Source organism: Diuraphis noxia, unplaced genomic scaffold, assembly GCF_037042655.1.
Source record: "Diuraphis noxia isolate RWA-SAM2 unplaced genomic scaffold, SU_Dnox_SAM2 contig0001, whole genome shotgun sequence".
NCBI lineage: Eukaryota > Metazoa > Arthropoda > Insecta > Hemiptera > Aphididae > Diuraphis > Diuraphis noxia.
In genome coordinates, this window is record NW_028301711.1 from 23,731,594 (window position 1) to 23,748,016 (window position 16,423).

General features: G+C 27.9%; 1 protein-coding gene across 1 annotated transcript; it reads right to left on the reverse strand.

The window, feature by feature from the left end:
* Window positions 1-7,141: 7,141 nt before the first annotated feature.
* On the reverse strand, window positions 7,142-12,177 carry LOC107173007 (uncharacterized). The gene is made up of 6 exons (XM_015523353.2): window positions 11,633-12,177; window positions 10,623-10,921; window positions 10,296-10,552; window positions 10,146-10,236; window positions 8,224-8,349; window positions 7,142-8,161 (listed from the first exon to the last, which is right to left on the reverse strand). Exons 2-6 carry the CDS (start codon window positions 10,914-10,916, stop codon window positions 7,658-7,660), a joined length of 1,272 nt encoding a protein of 423 aa, XP_015378839.2. The 5' UTR covers window positions 10,917-10,921; window positions 11,633-12,177; the 3' UTR covers window positions 7,142-7,657.
* Between the last annotated feature and the right edge of the window lie 4,246 nt (window positions 12,178-16,423).

Sequence of the window (16,423 nt, forward strand, 5' to 3'; positions counted from 1 at the left end):
AATGTATATTTCCCAAATCTACCAAAAAATTGCAGAAATCGTCAATGGCTTAGTGCAGAGACTATATTGGCAGCCAAAAACTATAATATAAATACAATCAATATCACCATTCTAAACGAAATTCCAGGTGACACGGCAACGTACCAGTCTATCGATACCGTAATGAATCAAGATGAAGTTTGAAACATACCTATAAGAGTAAGAGGTAGGATTTTTAACGGGCTACGAAGTTAATTTAGTTAGCGAAGTCTCATTTAATTGGCAAATAAAAAAAACTAATAAATTGAAAAATAATAATTTATATACAGTAAAACTTCCATACAACGATCTTTCATTTAATGACTTAATGAATAAGGAATTATTTTCGAGAATCATGACTGAGTTTGTGGAAATAAGAATCGTTGATAACATAATATACGAGGTATATCCAGAAAGTAAGTTCCGTTTTCTATTTTTATTTTTGCATGGGAACAATTTAATCATCCTAGATTTGGCACCCAGTGATTTTCATCTTTTTTTACACATGAAATCATTTATGGGTGGCCAGAACTTCAACGAAGATGATGAGGTGAAAAAGGCTATTAGCGCATGGTTACAATCACAGGCGTCATCTTTCTATGATGAAGGGATACAAAAACTAGTACCTCGATATGATAAGTGCTTAAATAATGGTGGTAACTATGTTGAAAAATAGAGTAATACATGTATTTTATATTCAAATAAAATTTATAATAAAATTTACACATTTACATGTTTTTATTGCCCAACGGAACTTACTTTCTGGACACGCCTCGTACTAACATACACAAGACATTAAGAAACATCAAGAAGAATCTCATATTTAACTATAAAACAAACCAGTGACAAGGGCGGATAAGGGGGAGGGGGTAATTTGTTAGTTATCAACTAAAATAAGGTTATCATCTATTTAAAAAAAAAAGTCATTGATTTTCTAGATAAGGAAGAATAACTGTAATAGACACAATTTTACTGTACATTAACATGCTGTATTTATAAAAACAAAATTAATTAACCTTTATAAATAGGTATTTATCTAAAATTCAAAAATACTAAAAAAATTACCATTTTATAATATTTAAAAAATTTGTATGACTATATTATATAATAATATTATGAATAAAATATTTTAAATTATAAAGTCCTTTTTCCTTTTATTTTTTGAAAAAATATCGAACACTTCGTCTATGTCAACTTGTTGATCTCGGTGACAATGATTGATCGCCAATCCAGAGAGTCTTTCTTGTAACATGTTGCATCGCAGTCAAGTTTTTACTCTTTTAAGAGCAGAAAAACTTCTCTCTACTGAAGCTATAGATACTAACAGTAAAACTAGCCAACATTTTTAACAGTGAATGTATGGTTGGAAACATAATATCTTTATCACAGTGTTCTGAAGAGCTTAGAGCTGTATCAGGAATATCATTTTTTTTCTTTATTCCAATATTCCTTCCTTAAAATCATTTCCCCTTTCTACAGATGGATATAATTTAATTTATCATTCTGTGCAGTCTTACTGATATCAGTAGCAAAGTAGCTTTGGAGCTTATATTTTTTTAAATGTTCTTCTAATTTCTTATCACCAGACTATTCGAAATTTTAATTTTTCTTTAAAATTCCACTCATTCAATTTGGAAAATAAAATTAGTTCGTTATTTCTAAACAAAGGTCCGTCATCCCGATGATCCCTAAATGTTATATGCTAGTGAGCTAAGATTAATACCAACTTAATGATTGGGCGCGACCTATTTTTATTTTCTGTTATTTGTTTCACATGGTTAGAATCTTTCTGCCCAACAACTTCAAAAGAAGATTTTTCATATGTTTTAATAAAATCCTGCGCCTTAAAAACTGATTCAATATGATAATAAATATTTAGTTGTTTTGTGGGAGTGAAGATCTCCCACGTTTCCCATAAAATTTTTAAAACTTTTTAATGGTTTTATTTACTAGAAAACCAAGAGTTATTTCATTTTGTTTTCCAATACTAGAGTAAAATAAAGTACAATATTTACAATAAAGTACTTTTTGGCTTTCTGAATACCTACATAACTGATTGGATATATATCCAAATGTTTTTGATATAAATATCGACGTATTTCTTTTCTTTTTGAATTTTACAAAGAAAATGGATAGATATAACTCTTTGGTGCAACCCTATAGTTTTTAATATATTATATATAGTATAATCATATTATATAATTTGTTGTACGTATAAGCCAATATCATATGATTTAGTTATTACTTCAGTATCACTATTTAAAGCTGGATAAGTCAAATTTGTAGAACTTGGAGTCCTAGGTTATCAATTAGAGGCGTTAACACTTTGGACGTGGACGATATTAATGTTTTGTCAATATTATTTTAATCGTTTACTGAAGGTGTCAAAAATTTAGAAGTGGATAGTATCAATGTTTCGTCAATATCATTGCGATCGTTTACTAAATTATTAATTTTTTTAAATAGCATTCAAGAACTCACTTTTCTCTTTTCACTTATCATTAATTTCTGGAATAAAAAATATATTTTTATAGCAGTGGTCATGATGGTCGGTAGAAATGCAAGTATAATAGGTATTTTGACCGATTTGTACTTATGAATGATAACGATGTATTCGTACTAGTAATTATAAATTATTGATTAAAATAAATCATAATTTACAAAAAAATAACTTATTTTTTAGAGATTTTATAATTAGTTTGAACACAAATCAATAAAATTTCGATTCAAAAATGTGTAACTATGAGCATTACAAGGTTCTTCTTATTAATAACTTGATTTATTAACAGGGTTAATGTTTTATAGTTCTTTAAATTGCATAAAATATATGCAATATAATATTACCTTAATCAGCAGATAATATAAATTAGAACCAAATACCAAATACGAAATTACCGTTATACTATATTATCATTTATCACTGTAATTGTACGGCGTTGCATCAGCGTAATTTACAATTTATTTGATAATTCGATTGACATAAATCTAAAACTCGTTTACTTAAATATAATTTTATAAAATATGAAAAAATGCAAAAAGTGTAGTGTCCACAGTTAGCTAAAGTTTCGTATGAGATACGAGAACAAATGTGAACAAATGCGCGATAACTCTTAAGCAGGAAACGCACCGGCTGCAACATTTCGTAGCTCAATGCAACATTTTGTTGTAAAATATATGATGCGAAAATAAAAAGGAAACGCACTGACTGTGACAAAATTTTGAAATTGTTTTGCTACAACAAGATTATTTCAGTACATGATTATCATCAGTTGTAGTAATAAAGTGTTTACCAAGATTTACAAGTGTTAATAAGTTAATAAGCTTACAAGTTTTAATAAGTGTTTAGTTTGTTTCCCTACTCCAAACATGGATAAAGAAGTAGATGTGAATATTTTGTTGTGGCAATTTTCGGAGTTTTTGGAATTGGAAAATGATAAACAAAATAGATTTTGGGTTCACCCAATCAACCAAAAGAGAAATATTTCTGGTTTTATTCATGAACTAAGAAACGATCCAGAAAATTTTTTAGAACTACTGCCGAATGAATATTACAATTTTAATGAGCTTTTGAGTCTATTTGAAGACAGAATAAAGAAGTTGAATACAATCTATAACTTTAGGAGAAGTATTCCAGCTGAGGAAAGATTATTGATAACAATAAGGTAAGTTTTATAGTTTATTTATTTTTTGTACTTCTTTTTTAAAATACATTATTTTGTATAGCAACATTAGGTAGGTATAATATGTTAATTAATTTATCATGATACATTTTACATGTATGTATCATACTGAAAATTCGATTGATTTTGGTGTTGATTTCGGAATTGTTGTTGCTGGTCTTCTATATTTGGAGGTCCAAAATTTACATGTCCATTTGAAGATGGTATCGCATATGACGCTAAAGTGTTATCACTGATGTTGGAGGGTGGTCCAGATGAACTGCTACTGTAAGCAGTATTCACAACGAGAGGACCTCTTGGATTGATCATATCAAAATCCTCTTGATTATCAAGCATTGAGTTAAAAAGTTCCATCACTTATGCTTTGAATTAACCCTGTTTTCTGGAGTTAAGCTTGTTAACATCAGGCATTAAACTAAATGATTTTGTAATGAATGGTACGATGGCACACGTAGCGACAATCAACAGCAAGCCTTGAGTGGTGGTAAACCCCTTGTATTACGGCGTAGTTAATTTAAAAATATATAAATTGTTGACTATAGTGTTATCGTAAAATCTGCAGTACTAATTGTAATAGAATAGAAGAATATAAGAGCATATATTTGGACGGGCCCAAATAAAAAAAAAAAAAAAAAATGGAATATAAGATACTTTTTTTTGAACGGTGAGGGTGCTGGGCAATTGTCCCCATTGCCCCCCCCCCCTTATATCTGAAAATTAATTTCATCTTAATATGCTTTACTCGGCATTTGCTAGTGTGATGTCTGGTATTAATTTTAATATTTAAATATTTTTATTGTGTTGTCGTTATTCTTAATTTCTTATCAGTGCTGAAAACACACGTTTTACGAAAGAAAAAAAACTTTAATTTTTGTCCAACATTATCCCAAAATCTTTGTTAACTTATTTTGACCAGAACTCGCTTGGGTCAATGTTATCTAATCATTATTTTAAATTACGTACCTAGTTTAGTGTTGTTTTAAATTTCAGATCATAAAATATGCCATGAATTTAAAAGAAACACCTAGGTAGGTATGAGACAATATGTCAATAATATTCTCCAGAATCTTGAACGAATGTCTAAAAAACTTATTTCTGATCAAATTACAGAATAACTTTTAAGTTTTAATACTTCTAGATGATCTACAATGAAGAACAAATTAAATGCAAATACAAAAAAACATCTTGGTCGTTATCGTTTATTCACACTATTTACCTACAGATGCCGTATAAATGTATTTTTTCATTAAAAAAAGAGATGACTTATAATTTATAAAGACGAAGAAAAGTATTTTTTTTTTTTTTTATTTACATGTATGTAAATCACAGTGTACTTAATTTAATTTATTTCGTATTTTATTTTCAATTAATAAATTATTATTATTAAAATATATATTTGTTAAAATAAATGTAGGTACCTATAGGTACCTTTATAAAGCATAGGGTTCCTAAAATTATTTTTCTAATTCGATTAGTATTTATAAAACTGTTGTTTAATTTATTCGTTAACTTAAGTTTTTCTAATAATAAAATAAGGTTCTTAAAATTTGTTTGTTACTACAATTTGGCTACATAATTTATAAGGATGGTGTCATTGTTATGTCTTAGGTTAAGTCATGTTGGTCACATCTCTCATTGTTTTTTATGTTGAGTGCTCAGCGTCAGAACCAGCTTTTGTATACCACACACATATAAGATACCTATAAATATACCTAATCGCGTTCAAGCATTTGGGCTATACAGATGTATGTCTATGATGTATTAAAATAATAAATCACAGTCTCAGATTGGTATAATTTGTGTCTAGACGTTGTCGTCGAACAGTTTAAACTTCGAGGAAAAATGAGAGGTAAAGTATACATCGTAATAGGTATATTATATTGGTGAGTCTCTTTTCCAAGGCAAATGAATGTATAATAGAGGCAAGAGGCAGTTACGATTACGGTTACAATTACGGTTTGGCAATCATAGACCTAATGATAATATAAATTCCTATTCTGATTCAAGTTCTTATTCTGATTTTGAAAACGATACTGACGAATAAAATAAAATATTGAAAACAGAAATTAAGGAAATCGTGTTCAAGGACCTTGGATGTTTGGTATGAGCTGCTTTGCGTCAAGATAATATTTTATAGTGCCTTAATTTTATAGTTGATTAAAGAGATGGTGAAACATTAATTCCCATAATTGTCCAAGAAATAGAACCTGATACCACAATTTATTCAGATGAATGGAGAGCTTACAGTACTCTTAAAGAACATAGTTTTCTTTACCAAACAGTTAACCGCAGCAAAAACATTATAGATCCACATACAACCGTACAAGTGCTCAAACACAGATATTGCGAATGCTTATAGAAACACATGAAAGTAAATTATGTAATCGGAGCTCGTTGAGCGACCAATCATCTTGAAAACCAATTGCAAGAAGAATGGAGAAGTTCCGTCAATCAAAAAAATGTTTTTGAATGTTTTTACAAGATATAAAACACATTTTTGTAAGAAGCGTGTGAGGTGTACTCTTAAAATGTTTTGGATTTCAATGTGTTAAAAAAAATTTATCTAGATAATAATGTATTTATCTTTCATCTTTATCTAGATAAATATGAATTGTGTTATCTTTATCTAGATACATTTTTGTCCTGTTATCTTTATCTTTACCTAGATAAAAAAGTACTTATCTAATCCCAACACTGCAAATTGAAGCCTCATTAATGATGAACTATTTAATTAACTTATTATATTATAATTTATAGGATAATAATAGATACCTAGTAAAAGTTAATAATGAGAAATATCCAAATTATATTACAATAAGAATAATGAATAATTCTGATTTCAGTCAGTGATTTAATAATAGCAACTGATGGTTCTTTAAAATGTTTATTTATAAGTTACCTATAATTAAAAATAAATATAGAAAATAAAAACATAATGTATAAAAATATATTTGTAATTTATAAAAAGTTATATTATACTTAGAACTTACCTTGCTTTACTACCATAGGGAAGATTATATATTACTTAAAAATGAGTTTGGTAGATTGCATGAAACATCAAATGTTTTTTCTGTTTTTTTACATTATAATCAATTAAATTTAATCTGTTCATACATATTTATTAGATTAAAACCATAATTGAATATAAGTATTCAATCCATCAACTTACATAATTAGGAAATAATAAGTATAATATTATATAGAAAATGGACAAAGATTAATAATAACATGCTATTTATGAACAGTTTAATTTATATTATTTATTTTATGTTTCTAATTTTATTCAGTATGCAAATTTGATTTTAAGTTACAACAAATATTAATTAAGATAAAATTATAAAAACTTTGACAAACATTCAGTAATATATAGAAGCTTGAAATTTTTCTTAAAAATAATAAGACTAATTTTAAACATAATCATGAATTAAATATAAGTCTACAATATTAACTTATACATTTAGAGTATGATATCTGCTTACAACAATAAATGATAGATTTTTTTTTTTTTTTGATTTAAACAAATTAATCATATCTTAATCCTATTTAAAAACTTAATATATTATTTTTTATCTTTATTACAAAAAATAAATTTACTAAAATAGTTTAGAATTTTAGATCAAATAAAACTAACTATTATTAAGTAGATAACCCTTTGATCAAAATCCTTATATAGTAAGACCTTCTAATAATTCATGAAAATAAATATGGGATTAATTTATATTATTGAATAAATAATACAGTTCTTTAACCTACAGCATTTTAAAATTGATATTATCTTGATAATTTATTAAACAAAACATTAAAGAGAATAATACATTTTAAATCATGAGATTGGAAATGATAAATATTAAATTTAAGACTGATAGGTAAGTGATATGTGATACCTATTATTTGTTTATTCAGTTACATAAATCTCAATGTTGGTTATTGAATTTCTGGTATTGGTTGGAAGGTTTTTGTTATGGATTGTTGCCAATATTTTTTCGAAATTTAGATCTCCTTTTTTTGTTCTTTAAATTCACAGAATCTTCAACAACTTTTTTCTTAGATCTGGATGGAGTATCTTTTTCAAGCTTGGCTGCATCTTCTTTATCATACTTTCCTTTTTTTTCTTCTTTATCCTCCTCCTCTTTCTTTTTATCTTCTCCTTCTTCTTCTTTTATTTTTACTTTTTTTTCTTTGACAGGATCAGATTTTGTGATGAGTTTGATTTCTTTTACTGTCTTAGTCTTAGCTTTCGAAAAGTTATCAGTTTCTTTTTCTAGTTCAGTATTTGCATATTTTGTAGCAGGTACATTGTCGTTTGAGATCATATCTGTACTTAAAGTGCCATTTTTATTATCCTGTTCATTATTATCTATGTCCATGAGTGACTTCAATTTTTGATTATTTTTTTGGGTAGTTGCAGGATGAAGATTTGAGATGTTGACAGTATCCGTAAAAGAATGTTTTATTTCACTTTTCTAAAAATTAAAATGACAAAGAAAGATATAAAGTTTGTATGGTCTTTAAATTTTTCACTTACCCTATTTGAAATTGATGTAGCTGACTTTTTATGTTCTTTCTGAATGTGTTCAACGCAAACAGGTCGACTATCAAAAGATTTGAAACATAATTGGCATCTATAGGTCACATTTTTCTTTTGTGGTACCTAAATTGAATTAAATATTAACAAAGTTTTTAATTTATTTAGAAGATTAAATTAAAATTGTCAAAGTTAAAGTAATTAATTTAAATAATATTGAATATTAACAGCATAAATTAAGATTTCTTAATTATTGGTTAACAGATCACACTAATCGTTAAAGATGCAAATTGCAAAATGAGCTACACCTACATTTTTAAGCACCAGGTACTCCAAATATGAAATTTTATATTGATATTTTTATAATATTTGAAGTATTTTATGTTTTCAGAGCTATTTTTCAAGTTTTAGTGTTATTTTTTGCTAATTTGCATAGAATAATGTTTATTTTGTGTTTTCATGGATTTAGCTATTATTATGTAGTATTGAAAATTGAAAAAATTTGTCATTTATTTTAATTATATTATATTTTAATCCATATAAAAGTAGTAAATAACAAAATTTTTGTTCATAGTAAAATATATTTTAAAGTAGTCAAGCAAATCGGCCTATTGAACAGTAAATAATTATTATTCCTTATTTATTGTACAAGCCATCAGGGCCGGCCCAAGGTATTTTGATGTCCAGGGCAATTTTTTGAAAGGCGTCCTAAATCAAATGCTCAATAATACATTTAATACTTTTTATACGAGTACTTACCTACATATTTTGTTTAAAATTCTTATATTTATGGATAGGTTAAGGACTGCAAAACTTATTTGGATACCATTTATAGACGTATCAGCTGTAACACATACTTTTTTGGTTTTCCCGAGTTAATGATCATATATCATTGTATATTATTTTGTAATTATTTGTAATATAATAATAAAAACTGGAAAGTGGAGTAAAATATATAACAGAATATTCTGTCATAGATAATTTAGTCATCTAGCTATATTTTTGTCAAATTGAATAAATATTGCGCTAAAATTTATAAAATATATTCGTATATAAAAAGCGTTAAAAAAGTTGCGCCCCGTTCGCCCGTATCTTGGGCTGGCACTGCAAGCCATATTTATATATTTAGTAGAGAATATTCTATCGTATATTTGTATTTTTTTTAATTGTGAAATGAATTTATTTTTTTGATTATTTAAAAATTCTTTAGGTCATATTATAGAGTATATTTCAGTTATTTTTAGCGCAGTAAATTCTGATCATTGGTAATGAATCTAATATTATGTTGTATCAATTAAAAAAACAATTAATAATCTTTACCTCCATTAAATGATTGCTTAAAAGAGATAGATAAATCATTTAAATTTAATTATGTAATAAAAACAAAAAATAATATTGCTACTATTTAATTCATAGCTAAAATAATTATTCTATGACGGTGAGTGCAGCCAGGAAGTTTTGGGTGCATAACTCCTCTTGCCTTCACACTTTATTGGCATTTTCCCCAAACAAATGTTATTTATTTACAAAAACTGTAAAAAAACTTAGCTAAATTTATACTTAGACTTCACTCCCCCATTTAATTATCCTGGTTATGCCACTGGTATTTAATATTATGAATGCAATATTGTATGATTAAAAGCTACAAGATACAATTCAAGTTGTGCACTAAGTCAAGCTATACCATAATGTTATTATATTTATTATAATATTATACTATTTAGTTTAACCTTATTTTTTTTTTATTTTTTTTCATATACATTCAGCTAAATGTTTATGTAAGATTATTTTATGTTTACAGTAGAATGTGGTAAAATCAAACAAAATACAAATATATAAGTAAGTACTAAGTACTACAAAAATATTCATCGATTGCATATTATTTAATGTATACCAAAAGAACATTTTTTTTAAATTCTTACCGGAGTTAAGATTTCAGCACTTTCAGTTTGAGTAACAATTGGATTTGGATTTTCAGGTTTTCTTTCAATTGAATAAGTAAGCTTCTTTAATCTAAAATGGAAGTACTAATAATATCTTCAAAATAACATTATATAACATAATATACATACTTAACATATTGTGTATTAAATTTAAATGATTTTGTGCTGTTAGCGCCACTTTGTTGTTTTTGAAATTGTTGCTTATTTTGTACCTGTTGCGGATTTTGTTTCTGCTGTGGTTGTATTTTTAAAATTTGAATTGGATTTTTGACTGGCATTGGGACAATAGTAGGAATTTTTTTTACTGGAACTTTATTTGGTAGTATAAACTGACCAAGATTTTGCTGTTTGTTGGCCATTAAATTTTCATTTAACTGATTGGTATTCTAAATTTAAGATTAAAAAAAAAGTATTTTATAACAACATAGGTAGTTTGATTTTAATTACTATCACTACCTCAACGGAATTTTCAGCTTGGCCAAGAGGCAATATTTCATATTTGTTTTGTATATGTGACATTATTGAGTTTTTAACAAGTTTCAAATCATTTTCCAACTTGTCAATATGACTCAACATTGATGTACATTTCTGGCACATATGATCATCAGAGTTAACAGCAATCACAAATTCTTCTCCCAGAAGCTCAGATATCTTTTCTAGGTATGGCACATTACTAAATGGTGTAATGTTTGTAGACAACCGAGTATTTTTATTACCCAATGTTCCATCACAAACAAAACACTGACTCATTGTATCTATAAAAAAAATTATTTTAGGTAGGTATGCAGTTTTTTTTTAAAGTTACATTTATAACTTAGTAAGACTAAGTAATAGTTAATGTTAACTAATAGTTAATTTAAAATAAAAGTTAATAGTTAACTAAGTAATAGTTAATGGAATATTAAAAATAATATGTTAATAAGTTGAATTTGTTCCTTATATTTATTTGTAATTTAAAATTACAGGATACTATACATCCGTACCTATACGTCTAATAATGCAATTAAATAAGGAAATAAGCTATTTTGTTCAAACATACCTAAGTGTTTATATTTATAATTTTAAGTTGGTAATGAGCCTAATAGGTAGGTACGCTATTAATGATGTATTTTTTGGACTTGGACTAGATAGCTATAAACCTATCTAAATGAATAAGTACCAAATTGAATTTTATTATATACCTAGTATTTATATGATAATTCATATATATTTATATGTAAGTATATATTACATTGTATAATTGAGGTGAATAGGTTTAGTTTATGTATATATAAGATAAATAACCATAAAAGTAAGATGCTCCTATAGGCACATAACGCATACAACATAATATATCAATAATATATATCATGATATAATATTATAATACCAACAATTATGAATAAAGATTAAATTAATTGTAGAAAAACTTGAATAGGTAGATATCAAACAGGATGAAAAAATAAAACAAATAGCAATTTTATTACCTAGTTATTTGAGACAACTATCCGAATGAATCAAGAATGACAACCGTAAACAGACGATTTGAGCCGTTGTAAACAAAACGACTCAGAGAAAAACTTTACTAATTATGTAACTGGGCAGCTTGCGCAATAACTATTTAACCAGAGCGAATCGGACACGCATCAGTCGCGATCTACGCAATCGCGAGCAGATTGCATAATGGCGGTCAATAAGTGACGAACGAGTGAATCACCGAACGACGCCGACAATAGTCACTAGTCAGCTACTAATACGAACGAACGAACGCTGACTGATAAAATAACCATAATTTAAGTATCAACCACCAATCGACCTACCAACACCGAACGAACGCACAGATATTAAAAACATTAAAAACTGCTGGTTGAAAAACCATAAATTCAAACTCGTGTCACAGGATACGGCGTACGAACGACCGGCTGACGCGTCTCGTTGTAGTGTTAATGTGTTGTACTGCAAACCACCATATCGATTTTATTCGTAATTCGGAACTCGTAAGCAACAATTTGGCGTCCGGTCGTTTCGGGTATACAACAAAACTGCGGAGAGTACAATACCACTCGTGTTTATAACTATGAACCAGGTATCGACTGATACCGAAATACACGGATGTTATAAAATAATACAACAACAGTTAAGTTGGCTGACCTGTTGTTATTTTTGATGTCAACTGCCATTCGCCAAGCTTGTAATATTGATTACTCGGGATCACGGACTACTACACTGGACTGGAAACGAGACGTTTACCGCCGGGCTCAAGTGTACGCGAGAGAGGTGTACGAGGGGGAATCGTACACGAGCGAATCTAGCGCCATCTATACTTTTATGATAAACCATTCCCGTCAAATAAACCTCGATAAATATTATATTATAATAAGCACCAACTATAACATAAGAGGACGCCACACCCGCATGCGCATGTGTTGTCTCCGTCGTACAAGTGCATAGCATAGCAAATTTTACGCTCAGTAGATCACGATTATCTTCGTTAATTTAAAATTTAGAGTGAATTGACTTATTATACAAATTAAAGGCATGATTATTACCGAGGGCATCTCACAGGCTTTTTATTATATTTTAATTTTAAACTGAGTTATTACTATTTTAAAATTGTAAATTATTTTTATATCTAAAAATACTCATAACTCGGTTTAAAATTAAAAAAAAAAAACCTATGAGATGCCCTCGGTAATAATCTTGCCTTTAATTTTTATAATAGGTCAATTCACTCTAAATTTTAAATTAACGGAGATAAACGTGATCTGCTGAGCGTAAAATTTGCTATGCTACGCACTTGTACGACGGAGACAACACATGCGGGTGTGGCGTCCTCATAATATTGTCATATATTATATTCCACACGAACATTCCTAACTCAAAAGCACGGAATACGTTACGCTTACGTTTATCGTTTGAAGAAATGGGGAGTATGCCTGTGGTAAGCGAGGCTGTGCTAGATTAGCTCATGTACTATTCCCCTTTCTACACCTCTCTCGCGGACACTAAGCGGGCCGGTCCCCGTCACCTGCCTCCCTTGACGTTTCCAGTCCAGTGTTGTAGTCCGTGCTCGGGATATTATATAACCACGGACTATGATTATAATGGACTAGTCTCGAAGCATTATCAGTGGAACCGAAATGTCAAAATGACTAGGGAGTTTTCGGAAAACAGTGCCATCTATTATTCAGTTTTAATTATAACAATGCATAATATAAAATAATAACAATATTGCAATATTTTAAATTTTAATATGATAGGTAGTTTTTACTTTTTTAGGTGCAAACAGGTTTGAAAATTTTTTTGCATAAGAGAATCCAATCTTCAGAATATCGTCGGTTTTTTTTATTTTTGTATTGGCTCGTCTTAAAAATTTTTTGAATTAAAATTTTTTGGAGATCACTTAAATTTGATGAAACAAGTATTTAATTTACAGAAGCATCTGATAATGATTTCATTTTTTCTTGCATACTTCTCAGTTCAAAATTTAATTTTTCAATAACATTATGTAATCTACATATGGAGAATGAATTAAAAATAAATAAATAAATATAAATGTGATATTAACTAATAAAACCATAAAACAAACAATTATAATATAATACATTCATCAAATTATTTATACTTGGAATATCCAAAAACCTGAACTATACTGCTAAATACCTTGTATTTGATTTTTTTAATTTTTTTTTGTCATTTAAAATGTTTATCAAAGTCCTACGTCTTGTAGGAGTAAGGACACTTCCCGATATAAGACGAACGTTTAACTAATGACCATTGCTTACACTTTCTAAAATATTGAATTAAATGATCATAAGTTTCATATCTTTTTCTTCGAACTATTAAAATTGGACACATAAGATAATAAGATGACGCCACAAATTGTTATTTTCTAAAGTTGCCGTTTTCACACAAATTCCTGTATGTATGCATAAAAAATATTATTATAGCAGCTATTCAGAATTCACAGGGGATTGAAATAAATAATAATAAAAACAATAATGATATAGTAATCTGGAAAATTTATTGAACTAGGAACACCTGTACAAATATTTTTGTTGTTCAGTTTTTCAATTGTCTGTGATACATCTTTTAAGGAAAAAGGATATTCAAGTTTGAAGCTTAAATTATCCATTTGAACAGAATAACAGATAATTGATATATGTACAAACATACTTCCAATGTAGATTTTAAAACTAACTGTTTTTCAATTAGCATTTTACCGTCATGAAAATTTGGTTTGTAAAAAACGATTTCATTATTACTAAAGTATGTTATTGTCCATCCTTCTGACAAAACTACTTTATTGAAATTACTTTTAAATTCACTAAATAATGACAAATCATCATATCTTTCCTAGTGGAAAATGTAAAACAGAATACATAATAATAAATGTCTAGTATCGAACTACCGATTACCGAAGAATCTTCGGCGAAGAACAAATAATAATTATAATTAATGAATAAATTATTTTCACTATCAATACCTACATTAAAAATAAGGCGGTATAGTGTTGTCAAGGAATAAATGAAAGTTTCGTGCTTAAAAACCAGGTTGCGCTTGAGAGCATAAAAACCCCAAGTATTAAGGAAGAGTACAGGTACATTTGTGACCCGTCCCGCTTTACAGTCCTCATCATTTCGAGACCAGTCCATTATTATCATAGTCCGTGTATATAACATAATGAGATGAAGATAACTGAAAATCCGTAGTGTACAAAATGGTTGTTTGTTTGGTGCATTGATATTAAACTCCATGATTAAAAAATTAGAAATTTAGAATTTTGTTTTCTGAAAATACTTGTTTAAATTATGTTATTTCATAATGTGTAACTACAATAAAATGGAATAATAATTTATTAATAGTAAATAATATGAACAATTGAAAAAATTAATATTTAAATTTAATAAGATTTTTAAATCATACCTATTAATAGCTATAATTTAGGCAATTTTGAGTTTACAACAAAAGTTGATTCTCCAAAATGTTTTGAAAAAAATCAGTCAATCCGAAAATATTTAAAATAGGGGTTGCCATTTGAAAAAAGTGAAATTTTCAACCCATAAAAGAGTTAAAACATTTTAAGTCATAGGAATTTATGATTAATATTATTATTCTAGTTTAATGTCCCACAAACAGAATTGAAAGAAACTTACAGAGTAATGACTAATGAGTGATAAAGCGTATCCTGTATTTTTGGAACACACGGTATATTGTAATTTTTTGTGTGTGGGGGGTCGGAACCGTACGGCTAAAATAATTTTTCTCCATCCATCTCTATTTTCTGTTCTCCTAAAATGTTGTTTTAACTAAATATCTGTTGTTTGGTCATTATACACGCCTTATCAGATACCTTCTGATAGATTCTGAGTGGATTATACACTGGTGTATTTTTGATTTTTTTGTGCATGCGTACACAATAATTCAATAATTCATATAAATAAATAATGTTCGACTTCAGCATCTTTGCCGGTGGGGGTGTGAATCTAGTTGAGTGTATTTGGGAAATCAAATCTTAGGAAAAAATCAACAATGGATGGTATTAAAAATACAAAACAATAAATACATTTTTACTAAAAGATTATGCTAACATAATTGTCTATACCTACACCATACAAAATATGTTGAATCGTGTGGTATTATTTATAGCCATATTAATTTTTTGATAAATATTAATTTTATGTAAATTAATGTTATAAATAGTCGTAACTTGGTCGAAAAACTTCATAGATTTCCCTCGTCAATATATTTTATTCTAATTATTTATCAATTGCATTCTATTTTTTCGTTATTAATTTTTAATCTTAGTGTCCTTCTTGTCCTACCATTATCATGAGCTTCCTACATATACGTTACGTTTTACACCTTTTATTCAGTAGTACTATAAATTATTGTATCACCTACATATTATACTAGGAGATTTATGTTCTAGTTTCCTAATATTATTGTATCTTTGCCATTTATTTTTATGATTACCTTCTCTAATGTGAAAAAATATATTATTTGTGACAGTACATCTCTTTAACTCAGGCTAACATTTACTTATTAAATGAGCTTGATTAAATTATATTTAATAACATTACATTTTATATTTTTACCTTAATTTCTTTGTTTTTTAAGATGGTTTAATGCTTAAATTAAATGTATAATAGTTTAGTAGGGAAATAGAACGATTTTGGTATGTTACTACAGTGGCGCAGAAGTGTTTAAAAAATACTATGACATCGTACATTCAGCCCCCCACCCTAATTTTTTCACAACCTAACCACAACCAGGCC